At 57.8% G+C, this 13,848-nt stretch overlaps 8 protein-coding genes across 10 annotated transcripts; 3 read left to right on the top strand and 5 right to left on the bottom strand.

Moving 5' to 3' along the window:
- Positions 1–633: 633 nt before the first annotated feature.
- Positions 634–1,314, bottom strand: IUM83_10242 (uncharacterized protein; the record flags this gene model as incomplete). Its single annotated transcript, XM_067934733.1, has 4 exons — positions 634–656; positions 769–1,055; positions 1,144–1,214; positions 1,306–1,314. The coding sequence occupies 4 exons, from the start codon at positions 1,312–1,314 to the stop codon at positions 634–636; spliced, it is 390 nt and encodes a 129-aa protein (XP_067793090.1).
- A 37-nt stretch (positions 1,315–1,351) lies between these two features.
- Positions 1,352–3,526, bottom strand: IUM83_10241 (WD40 repeat protein; the record flags this gene model as incomplete). 2 transcript variants are annotated; one of them, XM_067934731.1, is made up of 2 exons in its annotated part: positions 2,215–2,233; positions 2,349–3,526. In XM_067934731.1, 2 exons carry the CDS (start codon positions 3,524–3,526, stop codon positions 2,215–2,217), a joined length of 1,197 nt encoding a protein of 398 aa, XP_067793017.1. The 2 variants fall into 2 exon arrangements, with proteins under 2 accessions (XP_067793018.1, XP_067793017.1); XM_067934732.1 differs by having other exon boundaries at positions 1,352–3,526.
- A 218-nt stretch (positions 3,527–3,744) lies between these two features.
- On the top strand, positions 3,745–6,006 carry IUM83_10240 (Prolyl endopeptidase; the record flags this gene model as incomplete). Of its 2 annotated transcripts, XM_067934730.1 has the most annotated exons (2): positions 3,745–5,130; positions 5,188–6,006. In XM_067934730.1, 2 exons carry the CDS (start codon positions 3,745–3,747, stop codon positions 6,004–6,006), a joined length of 2,205 nt encoding a protein of 734 aa, XP_067793005.1. The 2 variants fall into 2 exon arrangements, with proteins under 2 accessions (XP_067793005.1, XP_067793004.1); XM_067934729.1 differs by having other exon boundaries at positions 3,745–6,006.
- Positions 6,007–6,454: 448 nt separating this feature from the next.
- Positions 6,455–7,536, bottom strand: IUM83_10239 (Small conductance calcium-activated potassium channel protein; the record flags this gene model as incomplete). The annotated part of the gene is made up of 2 exons (XM_067934728.1): positions 6,455–6,485; positions 6,572–7,536. The coding sequence occupies 2 exons, from the start codon at positions 7,534–7,536 to the stop codon at positions 6,455–6,457; spliced, it is 996 nt and encodes a 331-aa protein (XP_067793182.1).
- Positions 7,537–7,732: 196 nt separating this feature from the next.
- Positions 7,733–9,175, bottom strand: IUM83_10238 (Small conductance calcium-activated potassium channel protein; the record flags this gene model as incomplete). The annotated part of the gene is made up of 1 exon (XM_067934727.1): positions 7,733–9,175. The coding sequence occupies one exon, from the start codon at positions 9,173–9,175 to the stop codon at positions 7,733–7,735; it is 1,443 nt and encodes a 480-aa protein (XP_067793125.1).
- Positions 9,176–9,317: 142 nt separating this feature from the next.
- IUM83_10237 (dolichol-phosphate mannosyltransferase subunit 3) lies at positions 9,318–9,596 on the top strand (the record flags this gene model as incomplete). The annotated part of the gene is made up of 1 exon (XM_067934726.1): positions 9,318–9,596. One exon carries the CDS (start codon positions 9,318–9,320, stop codon positions 9,594–9,596), a length of 279 nt encoding a protein of 92 aa, XP_067793183.1.
- Positions 9,597–10,264: 668 nt separating this feature from the next.
- Positions 10,265–11,165, top strand: IUM83_10236 (Transcription initiation factor IIB; the record flags this gene model as incomplete). Its single annotated transcript, XM_067934725.1, has 2 exons — positions 10,265–10,347; positions 10,430–11,165. The coding sequence occupies 2 exons, from the start codon at positions 10,265–10,267 to the stop codon at positions 11,163–11,165; spliced, it is 819 nt and encodes a 272-aa protein (XP_067793105.1).
- Positions 11,166–11,670: 505 nt separating this feature from the next.
- On the bottom strand, positions 11,671–12,297 carry IUM83_10235 (Golgin subfamily A member 7/ERF4; the record flags this gene model as incomplete). Its single annotated transcript, XM_067934724.1, has 3 exons — positions 11,671–11,811; positions 11,909–12,060; positions 12,159–12,297. The coding sequence occupies 3 exons, from the start codon at positions 12,295–12,297 to the stop codon at positions 11,671–11,673; spliced, it is 432 nt and encodes a 143-aa protein (XP_067793127.1).
- Between the last annotated feature and the right edge of the window lie 1,551 nt (positions 12,298–13,848).

Raw genomic sequence — 13,848 nt, 5'->3', positions numbered from 1 at the left:
ATTGCTTCGGCCTCGACGCTGCTGCATTTGGCTTCGAGCATCTCCTGACTACCGCAACGGCGGGCGCTGCTCGCCAGCGCAATTTTCTTGGTCTGCGTGAGGTGTCTCTTACATACGTGTTGTGCTTGCCGTACCAGGTAGCTCAACAGCTCCAGATACTTCGGCGCCGGCGTCAAGAGGGAACAGCTCGATTACCACCAGCTTTTCCGTATTCATTTGCGCCTGAAGCAGAACTGTTTCTTCAGAACACCTTCCTGTTCCAAACTATGGCAGACTCGTCACGACGCTTTTTAGCAGCACACCTGCGTCCTGTTGTCGTAGCACGACAAGAGTACCTCTTCACGCCGGGCCAACCTGTGCAGGTATTCATCGTGATCACCGGGCAGCTCACGCTTGGAGCTCCTCGCGAGGAGCACGCTGGAAGGCGAGAAGAAGCGGATCTAGAGCTAGAGCTTCTACAAGCTCACGATTCAGTTGGGCTTACAGAGGCACTGCAAATGGCGACATCTTTCGCGAGATATTGCGTTGTGACTTCAGCGAGCGGGGCACGTGCGTATTCCCTGTCTTCGACGGTATTGCTCATGGTACTCGCACAGGAACCGCTATCACTGAAGCTGATCCTCGAGTGGATCGCTAACCGCAAGTCCTGGTTTGAGCTGCGGCGAGCCACAGCATTAGCGCAGCGCAAGAAGCATACACCAGAAGGCTCAGAACACATCGTACGACTGACGCTGGCAGCACAACGACGCAGTAAGCTGGCCTGCTCACGTTGCGGTTGGGCTGGACACGCATCCACCTCGACATCATGCATTCGTGCCGAAGTCACAGGAGAGAATCTGGACGCTTCGTCAATGTCCAATACTCCGAGAAGAGGAGGGAGGTCTCGGGAAGACAGCCGAGCAGGAAAGGAGCTGGAACGCAGATCCCGAAGCTCTCGCCGTACTGCCACCGAGTTCATCCCATTCCACCCGCCGCTTCCTCCAACCAGCCCGGTGAGCCCACCTCGCACGCCCGCACACCGAAAACTGCAGATCGACTCGATGGCGCTCCGAGCTCTACAGATATCGAAAGTAAATGCTCAGCGCGTTTACTCGAATGAATCCGTCGGACTAGGCGCGAGAAGTCAAGAAGACTCGAACTCACCGACCACTTCGGCTCACTACGACAAGGTCGATGGCTTGCGCAGTGGTGCTCTGACACAATCTCTTCAACGTCTTGAGATGGCATTAGCACTTGACGAAACACAACCTGGGCAACAAGAAAGAAAATAGACTGCAAGGTACTACCCACCAGTTCATGATTTACCTGTTTCAGCTTTAGCGGGGTAGTCTCGATGAGGATTCCGGGCTGTCTATCTGCGCCGACGCTTTTTGCTCTTCGACTTCCGAGAGCTGCTCTTCTTTTGCTTGCCCAGCGCCCCCTTGAGCGGCTCGAAAACGCTTTGACCGAGACCGAAGTGCTTTTCTTCGTTGTATACTCCCCCGTGAAGTTGGTGCAGATGCCGTCGGTGGTAATACGCGATCGGAATGGCTGGAATGTAACGTGGCTTATCGAATTCACTCTTAGGCAGCGATGCATCAGCAAGATCGCAGTCTCCAGGGTATTCCACTGTCGGACTCTGAACGGTGAATACGTCAACGGGGGCATGCTTCGCAGCCTCAGCGAGCTTTTCCTTCTCGCGCTTTCGCTCTTCGGCATCCCGATCAAACATTTCTAGGTGCAACTCGTTGTCAGTGATAAGGCGGAAGCCTGCAGGGTACATCGCCCCTGGCCAGGTGGTGGTGAACTGCTCCTCAAGTACGTGGAAATTTCCACTGGTAGACACAGCCAGCACACTTTGTCTGGAGCGATCCCAAGCTAGTGCTAACACGCCATCTTTTACTCCGGCGTTGTGCTGAGCCGTTGTCTTTCCTAGCACAGAGGCGCGGTGCCACGTAAACAGTCCGTTTTCACCAACATGCCGGTGGCGTACAACTGGTGTACCAACAACGAACTCCTCCCCGCCGCTGAAGCAGCAGACAGCCCAAGGTGCGCGCACTGCTCCAGTAGAGTGAAGTGCCACTTCGCGCAGTCCCAACGGGTGCTCCTCAGTAGCAGCAGGCTCGTCACTAAGACCATCTTTTGAAGATGTTGTTTCCACGTCCTTGTTAGCATCCAAAACGAATTCGTGAATACCCTTCGAGCTCGTGAGGAGTAGCGCTGTTTCACGCAAATTCACGCAGAGATCCACAAACTGGACGATCACGTTCAGTTTGAGACTGTCAAGACACTGCAAACTATCCGCGTCCAGCACAGCCAGCGTAGATTTCGATGTAGCACAGTAAATGCGCTTCCCAGAACGTCCATACCGCGCACACGACGCAAGCGCGGGGTGACGCGAGCTGTTTTGTGGAGTTGGCTGCGTGAGCTGCTCGTTTTCAAGAGGCACACCCTCCAGCTCCTTGCGTTCTCCAGATACGACATCCAGTAGCACCGGTCGCGAGTTCCAAAAGCTCACAACGACCAGCTTCGGGTCGCGAGGGTGCGCACTTAAAGAAGTAATCGTTCCATCAAACCGGAAAGCGGAGAGGAGCGTAGCCGCTTCCACGTTCCAGACACACAACCTCGCCCGCCGCGTCGACTTCTCTTCGCAGCCAGCGAACAGCCACCGCGAATCGCACGACCACGCACATTGCGACACCACCTTCAGCGCGGTCTTCACGACGCGCAGGTCCGACAGCGTCAACACCGTTTCTCCTCCTGATGCGTCAGCTTCGTCCTCCTCCGTCTTGGTCTCCTCACTCTCGTCGCGAGCGTCCTCCTCTTCTGCTTCCGCCTCCTCGTCTTCCTCCGTGGCCACGTCCTCCTCGATGGACGCTGCGTCTTCCGTCCTCTCCTCCTCCTCGTCCTCCACGGACGCGTCGTCGTTCTCCACGGATCCTTCAGCGTCGCCTGCGTCTGCGTCTGCATCTGCCTTGCTCTTCTTGGCCCCGTCCTCCGCCTTGGCCCCTGCAGCCTCCTGCCCGTCCATCTTGTCATCCGCTGCGGAGCTCTCCACCGTCGGCAGCGCGATGAGCGTCGGGTCAAGCTCGCGCGTGATCACGCGGATGGTCGTGTTGTCCCAGATGGTCACGCGTCCGTCGCGCTCGCCCACAGCCACGAGCGTCTGCGCCGCGTTGAGCGCCAAGCAGTTGGCCTGCTGCGTGTCCTCCAGGCAGCTCCAGGCCGACGTGGGGCGCGACAGCAGGTGCTTCTGCAGGTAGTCGTCGTCGTCCTCGGCTTCCTCCGCGCCCGCCGCCTCGTTCTGGGCCGTCGGCGTCGCGTCATCGGCGCTGGGAGCGGCAGGAGCTGCAGATTCCTCATTCGCCGCAGGTTGTTCGCCTTCCGCAGCGGATTGCGGAGCTTCTGCGGGGCCTCCAGCGGCCGGAGTCGCACCGGTCGACGCGGAAGACGCAGAGGCAGCAGCCTGCGCCAGTTGCTGCCGACGCCGCTCCTCCTGCTGCCGCTCCTCGGCGTGCACGACGCGCCGCAGCGCCTGGTTCCACATCGCTGTCGCAGCTGGAGTCCTCAAAATGGGTTAAGGCGTACCGTACAGGATAGAAGATTAGCCATGTCAACGACAGAAAGTTCGCCTACGAATCGTACCGTATCAGCTTTATATTCTGTCGTTCATAGTATTTTCCACTGCTTACTGATCGTCCCACTGTGTCGCTCACGGTACGTCTTCAACCTCCTCCCCCCCGTCGTCATTGCAAGATCTGCGCGATGAAGAAGGCGACGAAGACTGCGGGCCTGCTGGCAGAGAAGCTGACGTACCCGGCCGTGCGCCGCGGCGACCTGGTGGAGACGCTGCACGGCGTGCAGGTGGCGGACCCGTACCGCTGGCTGGAGGACCCGGACGCGCCCGAGACGCGCGAGTTCGTGACGCGCCAGAACGACGTGACGCAGCGCGCGCTGGCCCAGATGCCGTTCGTGGGCGAGACGAAGGCGCGCATGACGGAGCTGTTCAACTACGAGAAGTACTCGGCGCCGCGCAGGCACGGGGGCAAGTACGTCTTCTCCAAGAACGACGGGCTGCAGAACCAGAGCGTGCTGTACATCCAGGACGAGCTGCACGGCGAGCCGCGCGTGCTGCTGGACCCGAACCTGCTGGCGGCGGACGGCACGGCGGCGCTCTCCAGCCGCGCCTTCTCGGAGGCCAAGCTCGGGGACGGCCAGCTCTTCTTCGCGCACGGCATCTCGCGCGGCGGCTCGGACTGGCAGACCATCAAGGTCATGGCCGTGCACGACGGCCACCAGCTGCTGGACGACACGGTGGAGTGGGTCAAGTTCTCCAGCATCTCCTGGACGCACGACGACAAGGGCTTCTTCTACTCGAGGTACCCGCCCCCGGACAAGATGAAGGACGACAAGCACGACGACGAGGAAGGCCCCAAGCGCGGCACCGAGACGGACTCGAACATGAACCACCAGCTCTGGTACCACGCGCTGCACACGCCGCAGTCGCAGGACAAGCTGGTGTACGCGTACCCCAGCGAACCGACGTTCAACGTGGGCGCCGAGGTCTCCGATGACGGCAAGAAGCTGCTGCTGTACGTGCAGGACGGGTGCAAGAACGCCAACATGATCCACGTCGCCGACTTGAGCGACTTCGACAACTTCCTCAAGGGACCGAGCGACTCGACCATCCCTGTGGCCAAGCTGGTGGACAACATGGACTCGGCGTACTCGTACATTCTGAATGATGGCGACTACTACTACTTCAAGACCAATGCCGACGCCCCGCGCGAGCGTGTGGTGCGCACCAAGCTGGGCGACGGAAGTGCTGCGCCAGTGTGGGAAGAGGTGATCCCCGAGCAGCCGGATTCTATCGTGATTGAAGGCGTGCACCCAGTGTCGCCGAACCTCTTGGTTGTGCAGCTTGTCAAGGACGTGCACAATGAACTACACGTGTACAACCTGGACGGCGTGTTCCAGTACGAGATCCCGCTGCCAAGTGTGGGCACTGTCGGAGTGGCCAGCAAGCGCACCGAATCGGAGCTGTTCTACCACTTCATCTCTTTCCTCTACCCGGGGTCCATTTTCCGCGTTGACCTGGCCCAGGCTACCCCCGGGTCAGCTCCTCCTGCCGAGCTCTTCCGGGAGACCAAGGTGAATGGATTCGACCCTAGTCAGTTCGAGGCGGAGCAGGTATTCTACCCGTCCAAGGATGGCACGAAGATCCCCATGTTCCTTGTGAAGCGCAAGAATGCACCCAAGAACGGCGACTTGCCGGTGTATCTGTATGGCTACGGTGGCTTCAACATCTCGCTTACGCCGGCCTTCAGCGTGTCGCGACTCGTGTTCGTCCAGCACTTTAACGGTATGCTAGCCTTGCCTAACCTGCGCGGTGGCGGCGAGTACGGCGAGCAGTGGCATCAGGATGGTATGCTGCACAAGAAGCAGAACGTGTTCGATGACTTCCACGGCGCTGCGGAATACCTCATCAAGGAAGGCTACACAAACCCGGAGAAGATTGCGATCCACGGTGGTTCCAACGGCGGTCTGCTTGTGGCGGCCACCAGCAACCAGCGTCCCGATCTCTACCGTTGTGTCGTGGGAGCTGTGGGCGTGATGGATATGCTGCGCTTCCACAAGTTCACGATCGGGCATGCGTGGCGCACGGACTACGGTGACCCGGACGTGGCTGACGACTTCAACTACATCCGTCGCTACTCGCCAGTGCACAACGTGCCACATGCTGACAGTCCTATCATGCAGAAGCTTGCGGAGTGTGGCGGGTTCCCGTCGGTTCTCCTGACTACGGGTGATCATGACGACCGTGTGGTGCCCCTGCACTCGTACAAGCTGATTGCAGAGCTGCAGCACCAGCTTGGCAACTCAGAGGCGCAGACCAACCCTCTTCTTATCCGAATTGACACGAAGTCTGGCCACGGAGCGGGCAAACCCACCACCAAGATTATTGAGGAGACGTCCGAGGTGTTTGCCTTCATCGCATGGAACCTCGGTGCTCCGTTTGTTGCTTAGGAAGACAGCGACGCCTTGAAACGACAATAAAGTACGTGATGGTCCATTTCATTCCCAGCAATACACACCAGACCATAATGCTGTTAAAGTACACGTATCCTCCACGTGCACGATTCAGATAGTTTCAAGAGCATCTTCGCTAGCCTCATCAAGCACTGCTCTGCATACCACCAAGGCATCGGGGTCGCACAGTATACTCACAGGGAGGCTACCATCAAACTGGAGCTGTTCCTTGCCGGTAGGGCCGAGCTCATACGTATTCGAACCTTGCACTCGCATCGTACACTCCATGGCCTTTTGCAAGGACAGAAACGCGTCGTTAATTTGGTCCCTTGTCAGCGATGCGAATCCTCGCTCCACGCCAGACATGAGCTCGGTGAGCCCCGATACTGCTACCGCTGCTCCCAATGCGGGAGGTGGCGGCGTTTTCAGTGCAGCTTGAATTGGTTTAAAAAGGTTGTTGTCCATCACGGTGAAGTCTGGTGAATACGGCGGCAGGTTCTGCATCTTTATATTCCAGCCGTCCTTCCGTCCTTCGTCCGCAAACATCGCGTCGCCCGCGGACCGAATCTTGGCACTATCTTGCTGAATGTAGATAGGGCCTTGCATGAGGTGCACAGGCATCTTCTGTCTAATTGCAGGAACAATCAGCTCTGTGATCATGCGTTGCACATCGTCCTTCGTCACCGACTCGAGCGCGACGAACGTCCGCTCAGGTAGTTGGTGCGACGGTTTCAAGTCTTCCTCTTGCATCTGCAACTCTTCTCGCACAAAAGGCCAAGTGCCGATCTTGCCGTCGAAGTACTCGTTCTTCTGCGGATCCCATTGCGGTCGAGCCACCGCCGCCATGAACATGACCTTGGTCTTCTTGTCCCTCGGGAGCGAGAACCACCTCATGTTGATGTGCACCACGTTGTGCATGTCGTCGAACAGCCCGTTGGTCCGCACCTTGTCGAAGCAATAGCGGAGGCGGTCCAGCTTGTTCTTGTCCGTGAGCGACGGCTTGATCGAGTTGATGGTGGGGTTCCCGTCCTCCTTCAGCAGCTCGTACAGCGTCGTCTTGGGGATGCCCACGGCTGTGGCCAGCGCGCGGATGGAGCCTCGCTGGGCCAGCGGGATCTCCTTCACGCGCTCCAGCTCCGCCGACCAGTCGCGCTTGCGGCGGCCGCGGCGTCCGACCTTGCGCGACGCGATGTCGCACACCTCGTCGCCGTTCTCCAGACTCTGCACCGCGCGCTTCCAGAGCCTCGAGACCGTGCGGCGGTCCACGCCGAACTCGTTGGCGGCGTCGGTCACGGCGTGGCGCATCAGCTTCGTCGTGCCTTCCACGCGCCTCTTCATGAGGAAGTCCAGCATGGAGCGGCGCTCCTCGTACGTCAGGTTGCGGCTGCCGCGCTCCTTCCAGGCGCTTGTCTTCTTGTCGGCGGGCTGAGCGGACGCGACGGGGGCGTCGGTGGCGACGGAGGGCTCGGCGACGGACAGCAGCACCTCCGGCATGGGCTCGGACGGACTCGCAGGCAGCTCCGCCATGCTGATCTTCGGAGCTTGAGACGTGGATAGTGAGTGGAGGAGACAGTTCGAACTGGACGCAATGGGTGCCTGCGGCTCGGATTGGCTGAAATAGAGTTTTCATGCCCCTTAGTGTGTGGTGCACACCATGCAACTTCAACCAACATCAAGTGCACGGAGACGATCATTCGCATTATTAACGGATAGATGGAGCTGCTCACTCCCCCTGTGGGATGCTGAGCAGAGCCTGACATGCACTCAAGGCCTCTGGTCTGCAAACTACGCTCATGGGCAAACTGCCGTCCTGCTGCAGACTCCTCTTGGTCGCGTCTTCCTGTGATTCGAAGTTGTTGGAGCCGCCAGCCATCATTACACACTCCATCGTCTTCTGCAAGGCCAGAAAGCCATCGCTTATCCGCCGTTTGGGGAGCGCGGCAAAAGCGCGCTCTACACTAGCGACGAGCTCTTCAACCGGAGGCAACTGCACGGCCACGCTGCGAAGATGCGGTGGTACCGGCTCCGGGTAAATGCACTTGAGAAAGCTGTGGTTTAGCACGACAAGCTCCGGGCTGTAAGCTGGCTGGTACTGAACCCGGATATTCCAGCCGTCCACGCTGCCATGCTCCGCCACAACGGGGTCGTCGGGGGTCAGCCGCACCTGCTGACTGTCCAGTTGGATAAAAATCTGCCCGCGGCGCAGCGACCTTGGCATCTTCATCTTGATAGCCGGGATGACGTAGTCTGTGATCATGCTCTGGATCTCCTTCTTCGTGATGGTCTCCAATACCCGGAAAACTCGCCCGACCTGCGACGTCGCTTGGTCCCAAGCAAGCACGTCTTCAACGTACGACCCCAGCGGCAAGGGAGGGTCGGCCACCACAAAAGGCCAGACGCCTAGCTTGCCGTCAAACTGGTGCTGTCGCTCGTCATCCCATTGCGGTCGTGCGACCGCGACCAGGAACATCACCTTCGTCTTCTTGGCGTCGCGACTGCTTGGGAGCCAGCACCACTTGGTGTTGATGTGCACCACGTTGAACATGTTATCGAACACGCCGGTGGGCTGCATCTTGCTCAGACAGAAGCGCAGGCGGTCTCGCTTGTTCCTATCGGACAGCGCCGGCTTGATGACGTTGGCGACGGTCGGCTTGACTTCCGAGGTCTCCTGCTGAGCAGTATCCGCGCTCGAGCTGGCGGTGTCCTCGCTCCGCAGCAGCCGGAAGAGCGTGGTGCGCGGGACGCCCACAGCCGACGACAGAGCGCGCAGCGAGCCGCGCTGGTTGAGCGGCAGCTGCTTCACGCGCTCCAGCGCCGCCGAGTAGTCCTTCTTCTTGCGGCCGCAGTTGCCGCGCTTCTTGGACAGCACCTGCTTCATCACGACGTCCGTGGACGCACCGGCGTCCAGTGCCGCCTTCATGAGGTTCCACACGCGCGACACAGTGTTGCGGTGCACCTGGTACTTGTCCGCGGCCGCGGTGATGACCGCGCGCGGCAGGCGGGCCTCGCCCTGGCTGTGCTTGAGCAGGAAGTCGGCCATGCTGAGCCGCTCCGTGTCGGTCATGTTGGGCTTGCGCCGCCCCAGCGCCTTGTCCTCCTGCGCGCCGGCGTCGTCCGGCAGCGGCGGCTCCGGCAGGAAGGCCGCGGCCTCGGGCATGGGCTCCATACTGTGGCGAATGGGAGACCGTCGCAGACCATCTAATTCGGGACAGGTTTTCAGCGAATCAGCGAGCTGGAAACTTCTCGCCGTCCCGGAAAGACTGCAACACGTATTGAAGACCCGCGACCACATAGAAAAAGCCTTCGCGATGCTCAAGTACCAGAAGTGGCTCGCCGCCTTCGTCGTGCTGCTGGCGCTGTGGCTGCTGCTGCTGCGGTACGCGGCCGAGCACGTGCAGGACCCGCGGGTGGTGCAGGTGGTGACGGCGCTCCCGATGTACGCGCTCGTGACGTTCGGCGCGTACTCGCTGGCTGTGATCGCGCTGTCGGTCATGGCGGTGCAGGACTTCCCCGAGGCGGCCAAGGAGCTGGACCGGCAAGTGGTGGAGGCCAAGGCGGACCTCGCCAAGAAGGGGTTCAAGTTCTAGAGGCTGCAGCAGAGACAAGATATGCGCAGGAAGGGCGAGAAGGCGACGAAGCTCGATTCGGCGCGGCGGAACAGGAAAAGCTGCTGCGGCGCGAGTTGTACTGCGCGGATTGCAGTGAATTCAAGGTTGTCGTGGTTGCTAGAGTGTCTACAACGTGGTATTACGGTTGCAGCGACACCATTTCCTCGTGGGCGGCGTTGCGAGCTGCAAGGTGCAGCCTAGCACAAGGTGCTGCTTCGTGTCGCGCGACTGTCGATTGAGGCTTCCTGTGCAGCGTAATAAATGTCATGTGTCCACACTAAATCCTGTCAAAACGACTGTTTCGTGTATGTACCCAGCACGACTGGGCGAGGTTTTTCGAGGTTTTTCGAGGTTTTTCGAGGTTTTTCAGGTCGGTGGATCGCAGTAGTTTCACAAGCGGCGGACACGACCAAGGAGCGCGGCATTCGAGCTCAGCTTAGACGTCGCGTGGGTGTGGCTAGCAGGCGCGAGTCGACCGGCAAGAGGGTGCATTAGATTCTCCAGCGTCTTCTCTCTCGATCGCACTGCACATCTTCTCGGTTGGCCGTCTTTGGAGTTCCCTACAAGTGCCAGACGAAAGTCGCTCCCCGGAGGCTGACCTCCAGCCACTGATTCGCTAAAATGGGAGGCGAGTGCGTACCGGATCATTGCCGCGAGTGCGGAAGCGCGGACGTCGTGACGGACTTCAGCGCGGGCGACGTCGTGTGCCGCGACTGCGGCATGATCCTCGGTGAGCGCATTATAGATGATTCCCCCGAATGGCGAACGTTTGCTAATGATGACCGGGGTGGTGACCCCGCTGCGAAATCCAGAGTCGGTGACGTCGCGGACGCGCGGCTGAACAGCCTCTCGCTGTCCACGTACCTGGTGGACACGAAGAAGAGCGGCGGGGGCGCCGACGGCGAACCCGGGCACAAACACAAGCGCCCGAACATCTCGTCCGACAGTGCCAAGGTCAAGCGCATGCAGCGCAACATGACGCGCATCCAAGAGGTCGCAGACTACTTGTCGCTGCCCAAGAAGATTGTGGAGATTGCTCTGGACGTGTACGCGGAAGCTGAGAAGCAGGGCGTCAACATGCGGGGCCCGGAGCGAGAAAGCATGGCGGTCGCGGTGCTGTTTATCGCGTGCAGGAAGGCTGGCAACGCTCGCTCGCTGAAGGAATTTGAGGAAGCGTCTGGTGTCCCGAAGCGACGCATCGGCAAGTCCTTCATGAGCCTTCAGCGACGTCTGGATCTCGAGGTGAAGCAGGCAACGACGGAGGAGTACGTGCAGCGCTTCTGCTCGAGACTGGGCTTGCCGAACAAGACACAGATGATTGCACACGCGGTGGCGAAGAAGGCGGATAGCCTGGAGCTGTCTAATGGACAACCTCCGGTTGCAGTGGCGGCTTCGGTGATTTACCTGGTGGCAGCGTACACGAACTCGAAGCGCTCCATCCAGGAAATCAGCGACGTGACGATGATCGGTGAGAAGAGCGTGAAGCGAGTTTGCAAGGAGTTGAACAAGAGCCGCGTGGTGCTTTTCGAGGGAGTGGTGATGACTTAGACGACTGCTGACCGTGGCGCCAAGAGAGGCGATGCGGCGACGAGAGTGCATGGAGTGGTGGTGATGGCGGCAAAGAAGAAGACCTCGTAAGTAAACAGGAAGGAGGGCCACCGGGCACTCAGGTTCGTATATATTTATAGGAGGATTTGCGCCTCCTATTTGCATGGTAAGACAATCAAGAAAGCTCTTGAAAAGTAGACTAGCTTTATCTGTTGCTGCTTGCTGCTTGCGTGTGGTTTATCTGGCTGACATTGACGCTGTTCTTCTGTGTTGTTCTATTGATTTCAGACCTGATACAGATAGAGATAGAGAGCTAGACAATAGAGAGAAGAGGTGTGGACGCAGCCATCGTGCGCCGCCGCAGGGTGACTGCAGCGCAAGCATGCCGTTGTTGTACACTACGTAATGTTATTGATTGACTGCACTGTTTTACTGTCAGTGAATTGGCCCTTGCCTTGACTGCACGTGGAGTTTTCTACGGGCAAGCGAAAACTGGAATCCGGTGTCACTCGTACACGAGCTGCGCGATCTCTATCCAGGATGTGTGCGTTCGTTGACACCGCTTGAGACTCCACACGACGCCTCGATACAGCAGCTCTTCCCGGTTGTTTAGTCGACGCAGTACGAGTTCCAAGTTGTCCGAGAGCTGCAGCAGCACAAGATAAGTAAAAAGTAGGCAACCCGGCCTTTATAGCCCAGCCCCGACCTACACCACCAAGCAGACGCCATTGAGGCGCTCGTACCTGCTTGGTGCACGGCTCCGAGAAGCAGAGCGAGAGCCCGCACGTCGTGAAGCACCATAAATACCCGCACCCGTAGCATGGGAGGCACGGGAAGTAGTCCTCCACGGTCTGGTTGAGCACGTCCACGCAGAACTTGAACTCTCTCCTCGATACTGCGCGCAGCAAACAACGATCAATAGTAGCCCCAGCCTCGAATCGCTGCGGCAACAGCGGATCAGGCGTCCAAGTAAGAGGATACGGCTGCACGTACTGATCCCGTCCAGCGCCGTCGGAAACACGTCGTCGTACGCGGACGAGTAGCCGCTCACGGTCTTCATGCCGGTGGCATCCAGCCTGGCCAGCACCACGAGGTTGTGGCCGTCGCCGGACACCAGCCGCTCCGTTGACATGCTTCGAATGACTTTTGATTGGCTTCGATCTATTGGATTCGCGGTTTGGATCGCGAGCATTGATATCAGTAGTAGTAGTATATCAATAAAACTATACAATCACACTATTATTTTACGACTAATAATATTAGTATCAACTCTAAGTATAATCGTTGGTACTAACACAAATTTAGTAAGAAAAATCACGATACTAGTACCGTCGAATGACAAAATACTTGGATAGCGCCAGCGCCAGCTAGGGTAGCTTGAGTTCAGTTATATTAGTAGTCCTAATAGTACCGTCGATGCCTCACTACTAGTAGATAGATCATTCTACTATTGCACGAATTTATAGTAGTAGTAGTAGTATGACTACTAGCCGAAATTTCCACTACTACCGAACCCTGGCGTCGACAGACCGATATAGGCTCATACGTATGCGTATGAGTACATTAGTAATGATAATAGCACTACTACTAATAGCTCCAACCCGGAACTATAGCAGTAATAATAGTACTAGTAGCGATAATATGCCTACTAACGATACTATTCTGGAGATACCACTAGTACTACCACGAGTATTATTTCGCAGTTCACTGCCAGAATCGATGCAGCGTTGAATCGAATCGAGCCGAAATTAACTCGAAACCGCGTTTGGCTCGGATTTGAGATTTGATAGTCTCCGAAAACGAATTGCATGTCCGAAATTAGGCCGGGAGAAACCCATTCTCGAAATTAACTCGGCGAGTCTTCCAAACAGGCGGACACAAGATTTCGCCATAGATCCTCCAGCATCTTGGAGAAACTGTTTTGCATACTCCCGCCCATATACAAGTTTGTGCGTAGTGAGATACGTTGGTAAAGTTTCCGAATCTGCGCTAACTGAAAAATTCCCCGAAAATAAAATCTGGAACGCTTCTTTTCGGATATCGAGTCTCAAGAGACCCGAAAAAAAGCATTCGGGCGCCCGAAATTAGGCCGGGAACAACCCATTCCCGAAATTAACTCGGCGAGTCTGCCAAACAGGCGCACACAAGATCTCGCCAAAGATCTTTCTGGAACTGTTTTGCATGCTCCCGCCCTTATACAAAGTGAGTTACGACTCTGGGTAGTATATTTTGGCCCATGCACTTGTGAGCTTCGAAGTTCGACTGCTCGCCGCCGCGCGAGCCTCCGCGGACCCGCAGGCGAGGCAACAAGGCAAGCGGGGTACGAGCACAGGCCCGGCAGGGTAGCGTCCGCAGCGGTACGATGCTTGCAGCATCGTCGAGCACGCCCACGTCCACGCGGATCGCGAGTCCTCACAATTCTTTAACCAGGCAAACCGATCACAGCCTCCCGCAGCTCCACAGGTCGTACACAGAAGCCTAAGCGAGCTTGGGCTTGGCGAGTGCAGCCTTCAGCTTGGCAGTGCCATACACCTCATGCTGTCCACATAGACCTCTCTTTCTAGCGCAGCTATTGCGCCCCTCGATCTTACAGCGCAGTTCTCCACCACGCCGACTGCAGAAACCTCCCTTTTGGATCGCACCTTGCAGTTTTGCACCGTCCTCCACCTTCATGCCATCCGCA

Source organism: Phytophthora cinnamomi (assembly GCF_018691715.1).
Source record: "Phytophthora cinnamomi strain GKB4 chromosome Unknown Contig30, whole genome shotgun sequence".
In the NCBI taxonomy this organism is placed as follows: Eukaryota; Oomycota; class Peronosporomycetes; order Peronosporales; family Peronosporaceae; genus Phytophthora; species Phytophthora cinnamomi.
Note: the sequence above shows the minus strand (reverse complement) of the source record. Positions and strands in the feature narration are given on the sequence as shown.